Source organism: Tinamus guttatus, unplaced genomic scaffold, assembly GCF_059628265.1.
Source record: "Tinamus guttatus ecotype Peru unplaced genomic scaffold, ASM5962826v1 Tinamus_guttatus_pri_ptg000619l, whole genome shotgun sequence".
Lineage (NCBI taxonomy): Eukaryota > Metazoa > Chordata > Aves > Tinamiformes > Tinamidae > Tinamus > Tinamus guttatus.
This window is the reverse complement of record NW_028289153.1, coordinates 384,703-402,291: the sequence shown is the minus strand read 5'-3', so window position 1 is coordinate 402,291 and position 17,589 is coordinate 384,703. Positions and strand designations below refer to the sequence as shown.

At 69.7% G+C, this 17,589-nt stretch overlaps 1 protein-coding gene across 1 annotated transcript; it reads left to right on the top strand.

Moving 5' to 3' along the window:
* Positions 1-6,520: 6,520 nt before the first annotated feature.
* CPT1B (carnitine palmitoyltransferase 1B) lies at positions 6,521-16,692 on the top strand. The gene is made up of 17 exons (XM_088535217.1): positions 6,521-6,682; positions 7,266-7,405; positions 7,871-8,042; positions 9,005-9,106; positions 9,177-9,314; positions 10,017-10,094; positions 10,159-10,266; positions 11,071-11,155; positions 11,234-11,615; positions 11,688-11,793; positions 12,425-12,541; positions 12,631-12,795; positions 13,641-13,775; positions 14,549-14,701; positions 15,595-15,708; positions 16,009-16,101; positions 16,574-16,692. Exons 1-17 carry the CDS (start codon positions 6,542-6,544, stop codon positions 16,661-16,663), a joined length of 2,319 nt encoding a protein of 772 aa, XP_088391343.1. The 5' UTR covers positions 6,521-6,541; the 3' UTR covers positions 16,664-16,692.
* Positions 16,693-17,589: the final 897 nt, after the last annotated feature.

Here is a 17,589-nt window from a genome sequence, read left to right as displayed (position 1 = left end):
GGGGGCCGAGCGGGACCCGCGGCTGCACCTGCTGCACCAGCGGCTGCTGCAGCGCAGGGCCAGGCCAGGCACGTCCTGGCCCGTCACCCGCGCTCGGCGCTCGCCCAGCTCCTCTTTCACCCACATACCGGGTTATTTATAACCGCGGCCGAGCGCGTGCTGCGCTGTGCTGCGCTGTGCTGTGCCGTGCCGTGCTGTGCTGTGCCATACTGAGCTGTGCTGTGCTGCATGGTGCTGCAGTGTGCTGTGCTGTGCTGCGCTGCACTGCACTGTGCTGCCCTGCACTGCTGTGCTGAGCCGCGCTGTCCTGTGCTGAGCCATGCTGTGCTGTGCTGCGCTGTGCTGTGCTGTGCTGAGCCATGCCGTGCTGAGCTGCGCTGCACTGTGCTGTGCTGCACTGTGCCGTGCTGTGCTGGGCTGTGCTGCACTCTCTCCCACTGCTAAGCCTGCAGCTGGGCCCTGGAAAGAGCCGAGAGTGTCCAAACGCCTTGGAAGGAAGAACAGCATGGATGCAGGACTGCACGGATGCAGGGCCTCATGGATGCAGGGCCACATGAATGCAGGACTGCACGGATGCAGGGCCGCACGGATGCAGGGCCTCATGGATGCAGGGCCACACGAATGCAGGACTGCACGGATGCAGGGTCGCACGGATGCAGGGCCTCATGGATGCAGGGCTGCACAGATGCAGGACTGCAGAGACACAGGGCCGCACGGATGCAGTGTCGCACAGACACCCACTGCGCCCGGCCCGGCGCACGCGGTGCAGGAAACACCGTGCACGGGTGACGCGGCCCCTGCCCGCACACAGGTGACGCGGTCCCTGTCCACGCATGGGTGACCCGGTCCCTGCCCGTGCACGGGTGACGCAGTCCCTGCCCGCGCCATGCGCGGCTCCCAGCCCGGAGCCAGGTAGTGCCAGCGGGTGCAGAGCCTCGTGCCACGTCCCTCCTGCCGCCGCGTCCCTGTCACAATTCACAGGGCACCGAGCGCTCCCGCCCTGGTGGCACCGTCCCTGCCGGCGGCTCGGGGTCCCTTTCCGGCAGGACAGCCCTTGTCCAGCAGTTCTCCCTTCCCAGGCGGTCCCAGCGGTGCCGGGTGCTCCCTGGTCATGCCCAGTCCCTTCCCGGGGGATGTTTGTTCCCTGTCCAGGTGACACTCGGTACCCAGGGGATGCAGGGCCCTGGTGGCAGTGCCGGGTCCCCCCGGTGACACACGGTCCTTTCCTGGGGATGCTCCGGTGAATGTGGGTCCCTGCCTGGTTCGGGCGCCCTGGTTCCGGCCCCTTTGCAGGTCACTGTGGTCCCTGTCCAGTTCGGGTCCACAGGGTCCCTGTCCAGTTCGGGCGCCCCAGTCCCTGCCCCGGTCCCTGCCTGTTGCAGGTCCCTGTGGTCCCTGTCTGCTTCAGGTCTCTGCAGTCCCTGCCAGGTTCAGGTCCCTGTTGTCCCCGCCCGGTTCGAGTTCCCTCGGTCCCTGCCCAGTTCAGGTCTCCGTGGTCCAGGCCCGGTTCAGGGTGGTCCCGGCCCGGTTCGGGTCCTCAGGGTCCCAGCCTGGTTCGGGTCCCCGCGGTCCCTGCCAGTTCTGGTCTCCACAGTCCCTGCCCGGTTCGGGTCCTCGCGGTCCCTGCCTGGCTCGGGGCGGTCCCGGCCCGGTTCGGGTCCCCACGGTCCCTGCCCGGTTCGGGTCCCCAGAGTCTTGGCCCGGTTCTGGGCGGTCCCTGCCTGGTTCGGGTCCCCGCAGTCCCTGCCCGGTTCGAGTCCCCGCGGTCCCTGCCCGGTTCGGGGCAGTCCCGGCCCGGTTCGGGTTCCCGCGGTCCCTGCCCGGTTCGGGTCCCCAGAGTCCTGGCCCGGTTCGGGGCGGCCCCTGCCCGGTTCGGGTCCCCGCGGTCCCTGCCCGGTTCGAGTCCCCGCGGTCCCTGCCCGGTTCGGGGCAGTCCCAGCCCGGTTCGGGTTCCCGCGGTCCCTGCCCGGTTCGGGTCCCCAGAGTCCTGGCCCGGTTCGGGTCCCCGCGGTCCCGGCCCGGTTCGGGCGCGGCCGGCCGGGGGGAGGAGCGGCGCGGCCGCCCGGGCCTTTTCGGGCGCGGGGGGCGGCCCGGGCCGCGGTGTCCGGTTTCGCCGGGCCGGGGGGGCCGCCGCAGCCGCCGGACCGGACCGGGCCGGGCCGGGCGCGCGGAGCCGCCGTCGCCGGGCGCTGCCCCCCCCCCCGCCGTTTGGACCCCCCGAGCAGGTACCGGCGCCGCGAGGGGGGGGACCCGGGGGCGCTGCCGGTTCGGACCCCCCGCCCGGTGCCGCCCGGCGCCCCCCGCCGCCCCCGGTTGTGCCCCGCGTCCCGCCAGGGCCTCGGGAGCCGCGGGCCGGGCCGGGGCTCGAGCTGCCCCCCCGGTCCCGCCCGGGGCCCTGTCCTGGTTCCGCCGGTCCCGGTCCTGGCTCCGCAGCCACTGCCGGGCGCTCGGCCCCCCCACGGTCCAGCACAACCCGCACCAGGGCTGGGGATGCTCTGCCCGGCCGGGCCCCTGCGTCTGTCCCCACTCGTGTCCCCCGGCTGTGTCCCCCATGTCCATCCCCCGGCCGAGCCCCTGTGTCCAGCCCCGCTTGTGTCCCCTGGTCGTGTCCGCCGTGTCCATACTCCAGCCATGTCCCCCGTGTCCATCCCCTGGCCATGCCCCTGCATCTGTCCCTGCTCGTGTCCCCTGGACGTGTCCCCCTTGTCCATCCCCCTGCCGTGTCCCCTGCGTCCAGCCCCACTCGTGTCCCCTGGTCGTGTCCCCCGTGTCCATACTCCAGCCGTGTCCCCCATGTCCATCCCCCGGCCGAGCCCCTGCGTCCAGCCCCGCTCGTGTCCCCCGGCCGTGTCCCCCGTGTCCATCCCCCTGCGTCCATCCCCAGCCGTGTCCATCCTCCCGCCGTGTCCCCCGTGTCTATCCCCCTGTGTCCATTCCCCGGTCATGTCCCCCGTGTCCATCCCCCCGTGTCCATCCTCCAGCCGTGCCCCTGTGTCCATCCCTGCTCGTGTCCCCCCAGCCATGTCCCCCATGTCCAGCCCCTCATGTCCATGCCCCATTCGTGGCTCCCTGCTCGTGTCTCTCGTGTCCATCCCCATCCATGTAGATCCTCCCGCACCAAGTCCCCGGGGAGGCCGCAGTGCGTTGGCCCCAGCCCCTGCTCGCGGTGCCGTCCAGGCCCGGTCCATCCCCGCGCCGCCCCGGTGACCTTGCGGAGCGGCTCTGCTGCCACGGGCCGCGCTGGCAGCGGGGACACGGGGCCGGGTGACACTCGTGGGGCTGAGGGGGTCCCGGCCCACCCGGACCGGGCTGCTCGGGGCTGCGCAGCGCCGCGTGGGCCCTGCAGCGCCGCGGGAGGGAGCTGAGTGTCGTGCAGTGCTGGTGGCGGCGGGGCAGCGTGCTCTGCACTGCGCGGTGCAGTGCGGTGTGGAGCAGTGCGGTGCAGTGCAGTGCAGTGCAGTGCGGTGCAGTGCGGTGTGGTGTTGTCGCACACCATTGAGTGCAGTGCACTGATTTAGTGCAGTGCGCTGTAATGCGGTGCAGTGCAGTGCAGCATTGTGTGGTGCAGTGCGGTGCAGTACAGCGTTGTGCGGTGCAGCGAAACGCAGCGTGTGCACTGCGCAGTGCAGTGCGGTGCGGAGCAGTGCGGTGCTGGGCAGTGCGGGGCAGTGCAGTGCGGTTCAGTGTGGTGTTGTCCCACACCATTGAGTGCAGCGCACTAATATAGTGCAGTGCACGTAACGTGGTGCAGTGCACTGTAATGTGGTGCAGTGCAGCGCAGCAATGTGTGGTGCAGTGTAGTGCAGTGCAGCATTGTGTGGTGTAGTGCAGTGCAGTGCAGCATTGTGTGGTGCAGTGAAATGCAGCGTGTGCACTGCAGTGCAGTGCAGCATTGTGTGGTGCAGTGCAGCGTTGTGCAGTGCAGTGAAATGCAGCGTGTGCACTGCAGTGCAGTGCAGCATTGTGTGGTGCAGTGCGGTGCAGTCCAGCATTGTGTGGTGCAGTGCAGCGTTGTGCAGTGCAGCGAAATGCAGCGTGTGCACTGCAGTGCACTGCAGCATTGCATGGTGCAGTGCGGTGCAGTGCAGTGTTGTGCGGTGCAGTGAAATGCAGCATTGTGTGGTGCAGTGCGGTGCAGTCCAGCATTGTGTGGTGCAGCGCAGCGTTGTGCAGTGCAGTGAAATGCAGCATGTGCACTGCAGTGCAGCGCAGCGGTGCTTGGGGAGTCCCCAGGCTCCTCTTGCTGCTCAGTGGCAGCCCACGGAGCCCTGGGAAGGGGCGCCCGGGCCAGACCCACGTTGGGGACATCCCCGGTGCCACCCCGTCCCGTTCCTGCTCCTGGTGTGTCCCACAGTGCGGGGTCACCTGGCATCACCGTGTGCCGGGCAGGGTCCCCGTGTGACAAACCAAGCAGTGTCCCCATGTCCCAAGTGATGTCTCCTTGTCCTGAACAGTGTCCCCGTGTGCCAAGCAGTGCCCCTTCCCATGCCGGACCCAGCTGTGTCCCTGTGTACTGAGTAGTGTCCCTGTGTTCCAAGCAATGTCCCCATGTGCCGAGCAGCGTCCCCACGTGCCAGACCAAGCAATGTCCCCGCGTGCTGAGCAGTGTCCCTGTGCGTTGAATGGCATCCCCACGTGCTGAGCCGTGTCCCCAAGTGCTGAGCCGTGTCCCCATGTGTTGCACCGAGTGGTGTCCCCGTGTGCCGAGCAGCCCGATCTGAGCCCCCACGGGGGCTGCTTGGCTAATGCTGGTGGGCACTGGTGTCCTTGGCTGACGCTTGGCACTGGTGTCCCCAGAGCCAGGAGGGATCCCGGGGAAAGGGGACCCCAGAGGGGACGCGCTGCTGGGTGACTGCAGTGCCCGGTGCTGCTGGCGCGGCTGGTGGCTGTCCTGGGGAAGCAGCGTGCCGTGCTGTGCCATGCCGTGCCGCACAGTGCTGCGCAGTGCCATGCAGCGCTGCGCCATGCAGTGCTGTGCAGTGCTGCGGCGTGCGGTGCCACGCGGCGCTGCAAGGACGCAGGAGACACAGCCCGGGGGACAGTGCCGCCCGCTGTGCCCTGGAGCGGGGCCGTGTCCGCGTGTCCCCCCGCGGCGGGACGTGGGCCGGGTGTCCCGGGTGTCCCGGGTGTCCCGGGGCCGTGTGTACGTGTGTCCGTCTGCCGCCAGCCGCTCACCCTTCCCTCACTGGGCACGCGGCCAAGCCCGCGTGACGGGAAGGGCCCCGGCGTCCTGCCAGCCGCGGGGACCCGGCACGTGTCCGGCCCGGACGCAGCTGTCCCGGCGCACGAAGGGCGCACGGCCCGGCCCGGCCGCGCGAGGCCGTCACGGTGCAGGGGGAGCTGTTGCTCTGCAGCCCGCGAGCCCTGGGCAGCCCCGCGCACCCCGGTGTCCTCAGTGTCCCCACACACCCCGGTGCCACTCTGCTCTGCACCGTGCCTGCTCCTCTCAGCGTCCCCGTGCACCCCGTGTCCTCAGCATCCTCGTGCACTCAGTGTCCTCAGTGTCCCGGTGCACCCTGGTGCTGCCCCTCACCGTGCCTGCTGCCCTCAGCATCCCCGCACACCCCGTGCCCTCAGCGTCCCCGTGCACCCGGTGCCCTCAGTGTCCCCACACACCTTGGTGCCTCTCCGCACCGTGCCTGCTGCCCTCTGCGTCCCTGCGCACCCCATGCCCTCAGCGTCCTGGTGCACCCCGTATCCTCGTGCATTCCGCTGTCTTCAGCGTCCTGGTGCACCCCAGTGCTGCTCCACACCGTGCCCACTGCCCTCAGTGTCCTCGTGCTCCCCTCTGCCCTCAGTGTCCCCATGCACCCCGTGTCCTCATGCGCCCCACTGCCCTCCACGTCCTTGCGCTCCCCGCTGCCCTCAGTGTCCCCGTGCACCCCGTGTCCTCGTGTGCCCCGCTGCCCTCAGCATCCCCGTGCACCCCGGTACCCTCAGCATCCCTGCACACCCCGATGCTGCTCCATGCCAGGCCCACTGCCCTCAGTGTCCTGGTGCACCCCAGTGCTGCTCCACACCGTGCCCACTGCCCTCAGTGTCCTCGTGCTCCCCTCTGCCCTCAGTGTCCCCACGCACCCCAGTGCTGCTCCGCACCGTGCCTGCTGCCCTCAGTGTCCCCACGCACCCCGTGTCCTCGTGCGCCCCGCTGCCCTCCACGTCCTTGCGCTCCCCGCTGCCCTCAGTGTCCCCGTGCACCCCGTGTCCTCGTGTGCCCCGCTGCCCTCAGCATCCCCGTGCACCCCGGTACCCTCAGCATCCCCGTGCATCCCGCTGCCCTCAGCGTCCCTGCGCACCCTGGTGCCCTCAGCGTCCCCATGCATTCCGTGTCCTCGTGTGCCCCTCTGCTCTCCGCGTCCTTGTGCTCCCCGCTGCCCTCAGTGTCCCTGTGCACCCTGGTACCCTCAGCATCCCTGCGCACCCTGGTGCCCTCAGTGTCCCCGCGCACCCCATGTCCTCGTGCACCCCATGCCCTCAGTGTCCCCGCACACCCCGGCGCTCAGCGCCCCGTGCCGCCCGCAGGCGCCGGCACTGCCCCACCATGGCGGAAGCCCACCAGGCCGTGGCCTTCCAGTTCACCGTCACCCCCGAGGGCTTCGACTTCCACCTGAGCCGCGAGGCCCTGCGGCAGCTCTACCTCTCAGGGGTCTACGCGTGGAAGAAGCGCCTGGTCTGCGCCAAGGTGGGTGGCCGCGGGACGCGTGGGGCGCGTAGCGGGTGTACAGGGCGCGTGGGGAGTGTGGGGCAGGTGGGCCGTGTAGGGCATGTGCGGCATGTATGGCATGTGGGGCAGGCAGGCCATGCGGGGTGTGTGGGACACGTGGGGCACATGGGTTGCGTGGGGTGTGTGGGGTGCATGGAACAAGTGGGTTGCGTGGGACACGTGGGGCATGCAGGGCGTGCGGGGCATGCGGGGCACATGGAACATATGGGGCGCATGGGATACATGGGGTGTACAGGGCATGCAGGGTGCGCAGGGCGCATGGGACACGGGGTGCGCGGGGCGCACGGGACACGTGGGGCACTTGGGACACGTGGGGGCTGCATGGGGTGTGTGGGGCGCATGGGACATGCGGGATACGTGGGGTGCATAGGACACATGGGGCGTGCGGGACGTGTGGGGTGCATAGGGCATGTGGGGTGCGTGGGGCGTGTGGGATGCATGGTACATGTGGGGCGTGGGGGACACGCGGGGTGCACACTGTGCATGGTGTGTGGGGCGTATGGGACACGTGGGCCACCCTGACCCCGAGCTTTGCCCACAGAACAGCTTCCTCAGCGGCGTCTACCCCGCGTCGCCCTCCAGCTGGGTGCTCGTGGTCATGGCCACCGCGGGCTCCTTCTACTGCCAGGTCGACCCCTCCATGGGCATCATCGCCCGCATCCGCTGCTACCTGCCCCAGAGGTGAGCGCCCGGCGGCGACCCGGCCCCACGGCAGGGCCCTGCATGGGGACGTCCTGCCCCCATGGCCCCGGCCCCACTGCACAGCCCTGCGTGGGGACATCCTGCCCCCCGCAGCCCCAGCCCCACGGCACAGCCCTGCGTGGGGACGTCCTGTTCCCCACAGCCCCAGCCCCACGGCACAGGTCCGCATGGGGATGCCCCATCTCACATGTCTCCCGGCCCCATATCATGGTCCTGGCTGGGGAACATCCTCAAGGAGGTGCCATCCAGCGTGTCCCCCCGTCCATGGTCCCCACCTGGGGATGTCCCCATGGGGGTGACACCCCCCAGGCCCTCCCTGGGGCCCTTCTCAAGCAGGTCCCCGTGCCGTGCTGGGGGCCCTGGTCCCGCTGGGGGGCAGGTTCCAGGCGTGTTCCCGCGCCCCATGGCGTCCCCCGTGCCCACGGCGCCCCGTGTGCCCCACAGCCGCTTCCTGAGCCCGCGGAGCCGCACGGTGCTGAGCGCCGCGCTCTTCTCCACCGGCGTGTGGCTGGCGGCCGTGCTGCTGTCCCGCCGCGCGCTCAAGCTGCTGCTCTCCTACCACGGCTGGATGTTCGAGCCCCACGGCAGGATGAGCCGCAGCACCCGCATCTGGGCGGTGAGCGCCGCGCCGGACCGTGCCGGGCTGCACCGCGGCGTGCCGGGCTGCACCGTGCCGTGCCGTAATGCACCGTGCCGTGCCGGGCTACACCGTGCTGTGCCGTGCTGCACTGTGGCGTGCCGGGCTGCACCGCAGTGTGCCAGGCTGCACCGTGCCGTGCTGCACCGTGCCATGATGCACCGTGCCGTGCCGGGCTGCACCGTGTCGTGCTGCACCATGCTGTGATGCACTGTGCCATGCCAGAATGCACCATGCCATGTTATGATGCACTGCACCATGCCATGCTGCACCGTGCCGTGCCATGATGCTGTGCCATGCTGCACCGTGCCGTGCCATGATGCACCATGCTGTGCCATGTCATGCCATGCCACGATGCATCATACTATAAAATGCCATGTTGCATCATGTTGTGCCATGCCAAGATGCACCACGCTGTGCCATGATGCACCATACCATAAGGTGCCAGGATGCATCGTGCCATGCCATGATGCACCATACTGTGCCATGCCATGCTGTGCTGCACCGTGCTGTGCCGTGCCATGCCATGATGCACCGTGCTGTGCCATGCCGTGCCATGCCGCACCATGCTGTGCCATGCTGCGCTGTGCTGTGCCATAACATGCCATGATGCACCATACTGCACCGTGCTGTGCCGTGCCATGCTGCACCATGCTGCACTGTGCTGTGCCATGCCATACCATGCTGCACCGTGCTGTGCCATGCTGCACCGTGCAGTGCCATGCCATGCTCTACCGTGCTGTGCCATGCCATGCTGCACCATGATGTACCATACTGTGCCATGCCATGATGCACCGTGCTGTGCCATGCCGTGCCATGCTGCACCGTGCTGTGCCATGCTGCACCGTGCTGCGCCATGCCATGCCATGCCATGATGCACCGTGCCGTGCCATGCTGTGCCATGCCACACCACGCCATTTCATCCTCCCCGTGCCCCGCAGGTACTCGTGAGGCTCTTCTCGGGCCGCAAGCCCCTGCTCTACAGCTTCCAGAGCTCGCTGCCCAAGCTGCCCGTGCCCACCGTGGAGGCCACCGTCTCCCGGGTAAGGGCGCGTGGGCCAGGCCGGGCCGTGCCAGGCCGCGGGGCCGGCGCTCAGCGCGCCGTTCCTGCAGTACCTGGAGTCCGTGCGCCCGCTCCTGGACGAGGAGCGCTACCGCCGCATGGAGGCCCTGGCCAAGGACTTCCAGGAGAAGACGGCGCCCCGGCTGCAGAAGTACCTGATCCTCAAGTCCTGGTGGAGCACCAACTACGTGAGCGCCCTCCCGCCGCTGCGCCCTTGTCCTCCCCGCTGCCCCAGCCGTGTCCCCTGCCCCATCGCCATCCCCTGTCCCCATGGCCATCCCACCCCCTGGCTATCGCCATCCCATCCCCTGTCCCCATCGCCATCCCAGCCCCTGGCCATCCCATCCCATCCCCTGTCCCCTTCGCCATCCGATCCCCTGTCCCCATCCCATCCCCTGTTCTCATCGCCATCCCATCCCCTGGCCATCACCATCCCATCCCCTGTCCCCATCACCATCCCATCCCCTGGCTATCGCCATCCCATCCCCTATCCCCATTGCCTTCCGATCCTCTGACCATCCCATCCCATCCCCTGGCCCCATCACCATCCCATCCCCTATCCCCATTGCCATCCCATCCCCTGGACATCCCATCCCCTCTCCCTGGCCCGTCCCTTTCTCTTGCCCCCATCCCATGCCCATCCCCATCCCCTGCCCCATGTCCCCTCCCCTGTCCTATCGTTGGCCCCCGGCCCATTGCTGTCCCCCATCCCCTGCCCTATCCTCATCCCCCGTCCCTTGCCTGTCCCTGCCCTCTATCCCAAGGTCCTCGATGTCCCCTGCCCGATCTCTGCCCTATTCCCCGTCCCATCCCTTCCTACCCCTGTCCCCCATCCCATTCCCTGTCCCCATTCCCTGTCCCCATTCCCTGTGCCCGTCCTCCTCTTGCAGGTGAGCGACTGGTGGGAGGAGTATATCTACCTGCGTGGCCGCGGGCCGCTCATGGTCAACAGCAACTACTACGCGATGGTGAGCGCGGGTGCGCGGGGACCCCGAGCGCGGCCGCCCGGCGCCGCTCACCCCTCGCCCGCAGGACCTGCTCTACGTGACGCCGACGCACGTGCAGGCGGCGCGCGCCGGCAACGCCGTGCACGCCATGCTGCTCTACCGCCGCAAGCTGGACCGCGGAGAGCTGCCCCCCGTCAGCACCGCGCGGGGACGCGGGGACACGGGGACATGGGGGGGCTGCTGGGGATGGGGGCACATGGGGGATCTGAGGGACCTGGGGGGGCTGCTGGGAATGGCGGGACAGGGGGGCCTGGGGGACCTGGGGGGTCTGCTGGGGATGGGGGGAATCTGGGAGATCTGAGGGGGCTGGTGAGGATGGGGGGACATGGGGGATCTGGGGGACCTGGGGGACTGCTGGGGATAGGGGGAATGTAGGGGTCTGGGGGGGCTGCTGGGGCTTGGGGGTCCGGAAGCTCTTCAGGATGTGGGGGGGCTGCTGCAGGCACCAGGATATGGGGATCCAGGGGGGCTGGGGGACTTTGAAGGAGTCTGGGGGATTCTGGGGGGTAACAGGAGATCTGGGGGGCTGCAGACACAGAGGGGACTCAGGGGGGATGGGGGGCTCTGAGGGATCAGGGGGACCTGGAGGCTCTCGGGGGCATTGGGGGGCTGGGGGCTCCGGGGTGGCCCATGGGGAAGGGCGGGCGGCGGAGGAGCTGTGGGGCAGGAGGGGTCCCTGACCTGGAGCAGGGACGAGGGTGGGAATGGGATTGGGATGAGGGGCTGCGGGCAGGGCTGGGGGTCGGGAACGGGGATGGCACCGGGGCCGGGGGTGGCACCAGGGCCGTGGGGCAGGAGGGGTCCCTGGTCTGGAGCAGGGACAGGGGTGGGAATGGGGTTGGGATGAGGGGCTGCGGGCAGGGCAGGAACGGGGATGGCATCGGTGGCACCGGGGCCGGGGGCAGCAGCGGCGCCGCTGACACGGTGGCGGGCACAGGTGATGGCGCTGGGCATGGTGCCCATGTGCTCCTCGCAGATGGAGCGGATGTTCAACACTACGCGGCTGCCCGGCCGGGACACGGGTAGGCGGCGCGGGCGGCCGCGGCGCACGGGGGGTCCCCGGCGCGGTGGCCGCGTCGGCGCTGACGGCCGCCCCGCAGACACCCTGCTGCACCTGCTGAGCAGCCAGCACGTGGCCGTGTTCCACAAGGGCCGCTTCTACAAGGTGCGCCTGTTCCACGGCGGCGCGCTGCTGCGCCCGCGCGACCTGCAGCTGCAGTTCCAGCGCATCCTGGAGGACGCGGCGCCGCCGCAGCCCGGCGAGGAGCGCCTGGCCGCGCTCACCGCCGCGCACCGGCCGCCCTGGGCCGAGGCGCGCGCCCGCTTCTTCGCCCGCGGCAGGAACAGGAGCTCGCTGGACGCCATCGAGCGCGCCGCCTTCTTCGTGGCGCTGGACGACGAGGCGCAGGGCTACACGCCGGAGCGCGAGGACTGCATGGACGCCTACGCCAAGGCGCTGCTGCACGGGAAGTGCTACGACCGGTGAGCCGCGCCGGGCCCGCGCCGCCGGTGCCGCCGGGGCGCCCGCCGCACGCTCACCGCGCCGCCCCGCAGCTGGTTCGACAAGTCCTTCACCCTGGTGGTCTTCAAGAACGGCAAGCTGGGCGCCAACGCCGAGCACTCGTGGGCCGACGCGCCCGTCGTCGGGCACCTCTGGGAGGTAACGGGCGCCCCACGGGGCACCCCACGGCGCCCGGCCCCTGTGCGGGCACCCACGTGTGCGTCCCCAAGAGGAGCAGCCCAATGGGGCCTCCCTGGCGTGGGGACCCGCAGGCTGCCCCAGATGTGCCCCAGATGTGTGGGGCAGCATGTGTGTGCGGTGCTCCTGGTGTGGGCTCCCCAACAAGGCTAGCCCAGATGTGTGGGGCAGCACGTGTGTGAGGTGCTCCCAGGTGTGGGCTCCCCCCAGGCTAGCCCAGATGTGCCCCAGATGTGTGGGGCAGCACGTGTGTGCAGTGCTCCTGGTGTGGGCTGCCCCCGCCAGGCTAGCCCAGATGTGCCCCAGATGTGTGGGGTGGCACCGCTCGCACGCTGTCCCCAGGCCACTCCGCCAGATGTGCGTCCGCAGGCTCCCCCCAGATGTGACCCCCAGGGGGACAAGGGGGCTGCCTGGGCCACCATGGGGGGACTGTGGCCAGGCCTGGGGGCAGACGGGTCTGTCCGGAGCGGGTTTGGGCCACGGGAGCAGGGCGAGGGGCTGGGTCGGGGGCCCTGAGCGGGCCGGGGGGCCTGGGCGCCGTGGGGCGCGCTGTGGGGCGGGGGGCGCCGCTCAGGGCCGGCCTCTCCCCCAGTTCATGCTGGGGACCGACCGCTTCACGCTGGGCTACGACGAGAAGGGCAACTGCCGCGGGGAGCCCAACATGGAGCTGGCGCCCCCCGAGCGCCTGCTCTGGGACATCCCCCCGGAGGTGGGTCCGGATCCGCGGCCCCAGCCCCGTGTCCCGGTGGGCGGCACCCCCGGTGCCAGCGCCGGTGCCACCCTGCGCCCGTCCCGCAGTGCCAGGAGGCCATCGAGCGCTCATACCGCGTGGCCAGGGCGCTGGCGGACGACGTCGACTTCTGCTGCTTCGTGTTCAGGCGGTTTGGGAAGGGGCTGATCAAGCGGTGCCGCACCAGCCCCGACGCCTTCATCCAGCTCTCGCTGCAGCTGGCGCATTTCCGCGTGAGCTGCGCGCCCGCCGTGACGTTGGGCATCGCGCGCCCACCGTGGTCCTGAGCCCCATGCACCCACCCCTGCACTGGGTTCCGCGTGCCCATCCCAGCCGCAGACCCCATGCGCCCACAGCAGCATCAGGCCCCACGCACCCGCCATGGTCCCGGATCTCACGTATCCACCCGGGCATCGGGCCCCACGCGCCCACCGCGGCATTGCCCACTGTGGTCCCAGGTCCCACGCACCCATCCCAGCACTGGGCTCCATGCACCCACAGTGGCATCAGGCCATGGTCCTGAGCCCCACGCGCCCACCGTGGCACCGGGCCCCATGTGCCCACCCCAACACCAGGCCCCGTGTGCCCACCATGGCCTCGGGCACCGCGCGCCCACTGTGGTCCCGGGTCCCACGCACCCGTCCCAGCACTGGGCCCCGCGTGCCCGTCCCGACCACGTCCCACGCGCCCCCGGCGGCATCAGGCACCGAGTGCCCACCGTGGTCCTGAGCCCCATGTACCCACCGCAGCATCAGGCCCTGCACACCCACCATGGTCTCGGGTCTCACTGGGTCCCACCGTGCCCCACGTGCCTGTCCTGACCCCACACCCCATGCGCCCACCGCAGCATGGGGCACCATGTGCCCACCATGGTCCTGAGCCCCGTGTACCCACCACAGCATCAGGCCCCACCATGGTCCCTGGTCCCACTGGGTCCCACCGTGCCCCACATGCCCATCCCGACCCCACGTCCCGGACGCCCACGGCAACAGCGGGCCCCACGCACCTGCCCCGTCCCTGACCCCCACGCGCCCCCCTGGTCCCGCGGTGCCATCTCACACCCATGGCCTCCCCGCAGGACAAGGGCAGCTTCTGCCTCACCTACGAGGCCTCCATGACGCGGCTGTTCCGCGACGGCCGCACCGAGACCGTGCGCTCCTGCACCGCCGAGGCCACGGCCTTCGTGCGTGCCATGGAGGACCCCGCGCGGAGCGTGAGCACCGAGCGCCACCATCCGCGGCGTCCCCTCCGTGCAGCCCCCCGGCCCCACGCGGTCCGGCCTCGTCCCGGCCCCATCCTCATTCCTTGGGGATGTCCAGACCCCAGGACAGCGTCCCCTGGGGATGTCCCCAACACCTTGGACAGCTCCTGCTCCATGAGGTCCCCTTCACTTGGGGCTGTCCCTCTGGATGAGCCCCCATCTCCCAAGGGGGTTCCCTGTCTTCGGGAATGTCGGGTTCCTTGGGTGATCCCTGTCTTGGAGGTTCCCCGTCCTTTGGGGATGTCCGTGTCTTTGGAGGAGGTCCCAAACCTTGGCGAGGTGCCTGTCCCTTGGGGTTGTCCCCACCTCTGGGAGGTCCTTGTCACTTGGGGAGGTCCCGGTCCCTTGAACATGTCTCCATCTCCTCAGGTGGTCCCTATCCATTGAGGGGAGGTCCCCATCTCTTGCAGAGGTCTCCGTTGTGGACAAAGTCCCCATCCCTCCGGGTTGTCCCTGTCCCTGGAGGAGGTTCCTGTCCATTGGGAAGATCCCCATCCTTTGGGGAGGTCCCTATTCCTTTCAGAGGCCCCCATCCCTCGAGGTTGTCCCCATCTCCGGAGGAGGTTCCTGTCCACCAGGGAGGCCCTCGGGGACGTGTCCGCATCTCTGGAGGAGGTCCCCAACCCTGGGCAGGTCCCCAACCCTGGGCAGGTCCCCGCGGCGCTGATCCGGCGCTGATCCGGCACTGATCCGGCCCTGATCCGGCGCTGATCTGGTGCTCGCAGCGCGCCGAGCGGCAGCGGCTGTTCCAGCTGGCGGCCGAGAAGCACCAGCACATGTACCGCATGGCCATGACGGGCGCCGGCATCGACCGCCACCTCTTCTGCCTCTACGTGGTGTCCCGCTACCTGGGCGTGCAGTCGCCCTTCCTGGCCCAGGTGAGACGGGAGTGAGTGCAAAGGGGGTGACAGGTACCTGGTGACAGCGGGAACACGGAGGGTGCAGGACACGGGGTGCACCAGGGGTGACAAGTACCCCGTGACACCGGGAACAGGGAGGGTGCAGGACACCGGGTGGACCGCGGGACACGGTGACACCAGGAGCACAGGGGATGCAGGACACAGGGTGCAGGACACGGGGTGCACCCCTGGGTGATACTGGAACACGGAGGGTGCAGGACACAGGGGATGCAGGACACAGGGGATGCAGGACACAGAGTGCAGGACACAGGGTGCACCCCTGGGTGACACCGGGAACACGGAGGGTGCAGGACACTGGTGCACCGTGGGACACGGTGACACCAGGAGCACAGGGGATGCAGTACACGGGGTGCACCATGGGTGACACCGGCACCCGGTGACACCAGGAACACGGAGGGTGCAGGACACGGGGTGCACCACGGGACACGGTGACACCAGGAGCACAGGGGATGCAGGACGCGGGGTGCAGGACACGGGGTGCACCCTGGGTGACACCGGCACCCGGTGACACCAGGAACACGGAGGGTGCAGGACACGGGGTGCACCACGGGACACGGTGACACCAGGAGCACAGGGGATGCAGTACACGGGGTGCACCATGGGTGACACCGGCACCCGGTGACACCAGGAACACGGAGGGTGCAGGACACGGGGTGCACCACGGGACACGGTGACACCAGGAGCACAGGGGATGCAGGATGCGGGGTGCAGGACACGGGGTGCACCCTGGGTGACACCGGCACCCGGTGACACCAGGAACATGGAGGGTGCAGGACACGAGGTGCAGGACACGGGGTGCAGGACACCCTGGGTGACACCCGCGTGTCCCCGCGCTCGGGCCCGTCCCGCAGGTGCTCTCCGAGCCCTGGCGTCTCTCCACCAGCCAGACCCCCCAGCAGCAGATCAAGACGTTCGACCTGACCCATTGCCCCGACCACGTCTCCACCGGCGGCGGCTTCGGCCCGGTGAGCGCCCCGCTCCTCCCCGGGGTCACCGGGCAGGGCTGTGGGGCTGGTGTGTGGGGCGGGTGTGTGGGGCCAGCGTGTGGGGCTGGCGTGTGGGGCTGTCGCGTGGGGTCAGCGTGTGGGGCAGGTGCGCAGCTGTGCATGTGGGGCAGGTGCGCACGGGTCTGGCCTTGCGGCGGGCAGGGTCCCCTGCATGCGGGTGCACAGGGGTCCCCGCGGTGCCACGCAGCCCCCCGGTCCCTCCGCGTGTCCCCGGTCCCCCCGCCGCGTGTCCCCGCCGCACTGAGCCCGTGCCGGCAGGTGGCCGACGACGGCTACGGCGTCTCCTACATCATCGCGGGCGAGAACCTCATCACGTTCCACGTGTCCAGCAAGTTCTCCAGCCCCGAGACCGTGAGCGCCGGCGGGCGCGGGGGGCTCCTGTGGGGCAGGGGCTGTGCTGGGTTTGCCATGGGGCAGGGGCTGTGCTGGGACTCCCATGGGGCAGGAATAGGGATCCTGTTGGGGGAGCTGGGTCTTTCTGTGGGGTAGGGTCTATTCTGGGGTTGCTGTGGGGCAGGGGCTGTTCCAGGGGTTGCCATGGGGCAGGGCTGTGCTGGGAGTCCCATGGAGCAGGAATAGGGATCCTGTTGGGGGATCTGGGTCTTTCTGTGGGGTAGGGTCTATGCTGGGGCTGCCATGGGGCAGGGGCCGTGTGGGGCTGCCATGGGGCAGAGACAAGGTCCATACCGGGGCTGCCATGGGGCAGGGGCTGTGCCAGGGCTCCCACGGGGTGGAACAGGGTCCGTGTCGGGGCCGCCGTGGGGCCGCCGTGGGGCAGCGGTGGCCGGGTGCCGGGTGCCAGGACAGCGCCGCCGCTCCGCAGGACTCCAAGCGCTTTGCGGGGAACATCCGCCGCGCCATGCTGGACATCGCGGAGCTCTTCGACCTGCCGCCGCCGGCCGTGGCCGAGTGAGCGCCGGCAGCCCCGGCGCACGGGGAGCGCGCGGGGAGCGCGCGGCGCCCGCGGCCATTAAAGGGTTTTGTGCCCCCCATCCCGCGCACGTGCCGCGCCGTGGGGCCCGGCGCCCGCCAGGCGCCGATGAAAGGGCCGTGACGGCAGCGGAGCAGCGGGGCACGGCGCTCGGCGCGCCGGCCGTGTCCACATGTGCCGCACCGCGGTGCCGGCCCCGCTGCCGGCGGCTCTGGGACCTTGGAGCGCGGACGCTGCTTCCCAGCGGGGCTGTTTGGAGCAGAGGCCGCGGTGCAGCCCGGCCATCAGCACCGGCTCCAGTGCTCCCTGGCCTGGCCATGGCAGTAGCCTGGAAATGAGGCAGATTCACCCGTTTCCAGCCTGGCATTGGGGGAGGCAGCAGCGCAGGGAGCCCCCCGTGTTCTTGTCCCAGGACAACCACAGGGGCTTCCAGGGGGTTCTTCCATGGGAACCTGGATTGGGCTGCACCCTGAGCATTTTTCACGGCTGCATCCAGCACCCTGGGGTGCCACCAGGGTTGCACCTCGCTCTGTGTTCAGGATGCACCCTGTACCCTGGACGCATGTTTGGGATGCACCAGGGGCTTGAACTTGGGCTGCCCCCTCCGTTTGTGACCAGGATGCAGCCTGCACCCTGGCTCCATGTCCAGGATGCATCCTGCACCCCTGGGTCCGTGCTGGGGCCTTGCATTTGGGCTGCACCCGGGGGCTGTGCTCAGGATGCACCCTGCACCCCGGGCCTCCCCTTGGGCTGCACCCTGCACATTTGGTGACACTCCAAAACGCAGCATGTGCTCGGGATGCAGCCTGGGCCCTGCCCCTTGTAGAATCATTACGGTTGGAAAAGACCTTCAAGATCAGTGTAAACCCCTCAAGACCATCCTGCAAAGCCACAGCCCTAAGCGCCTC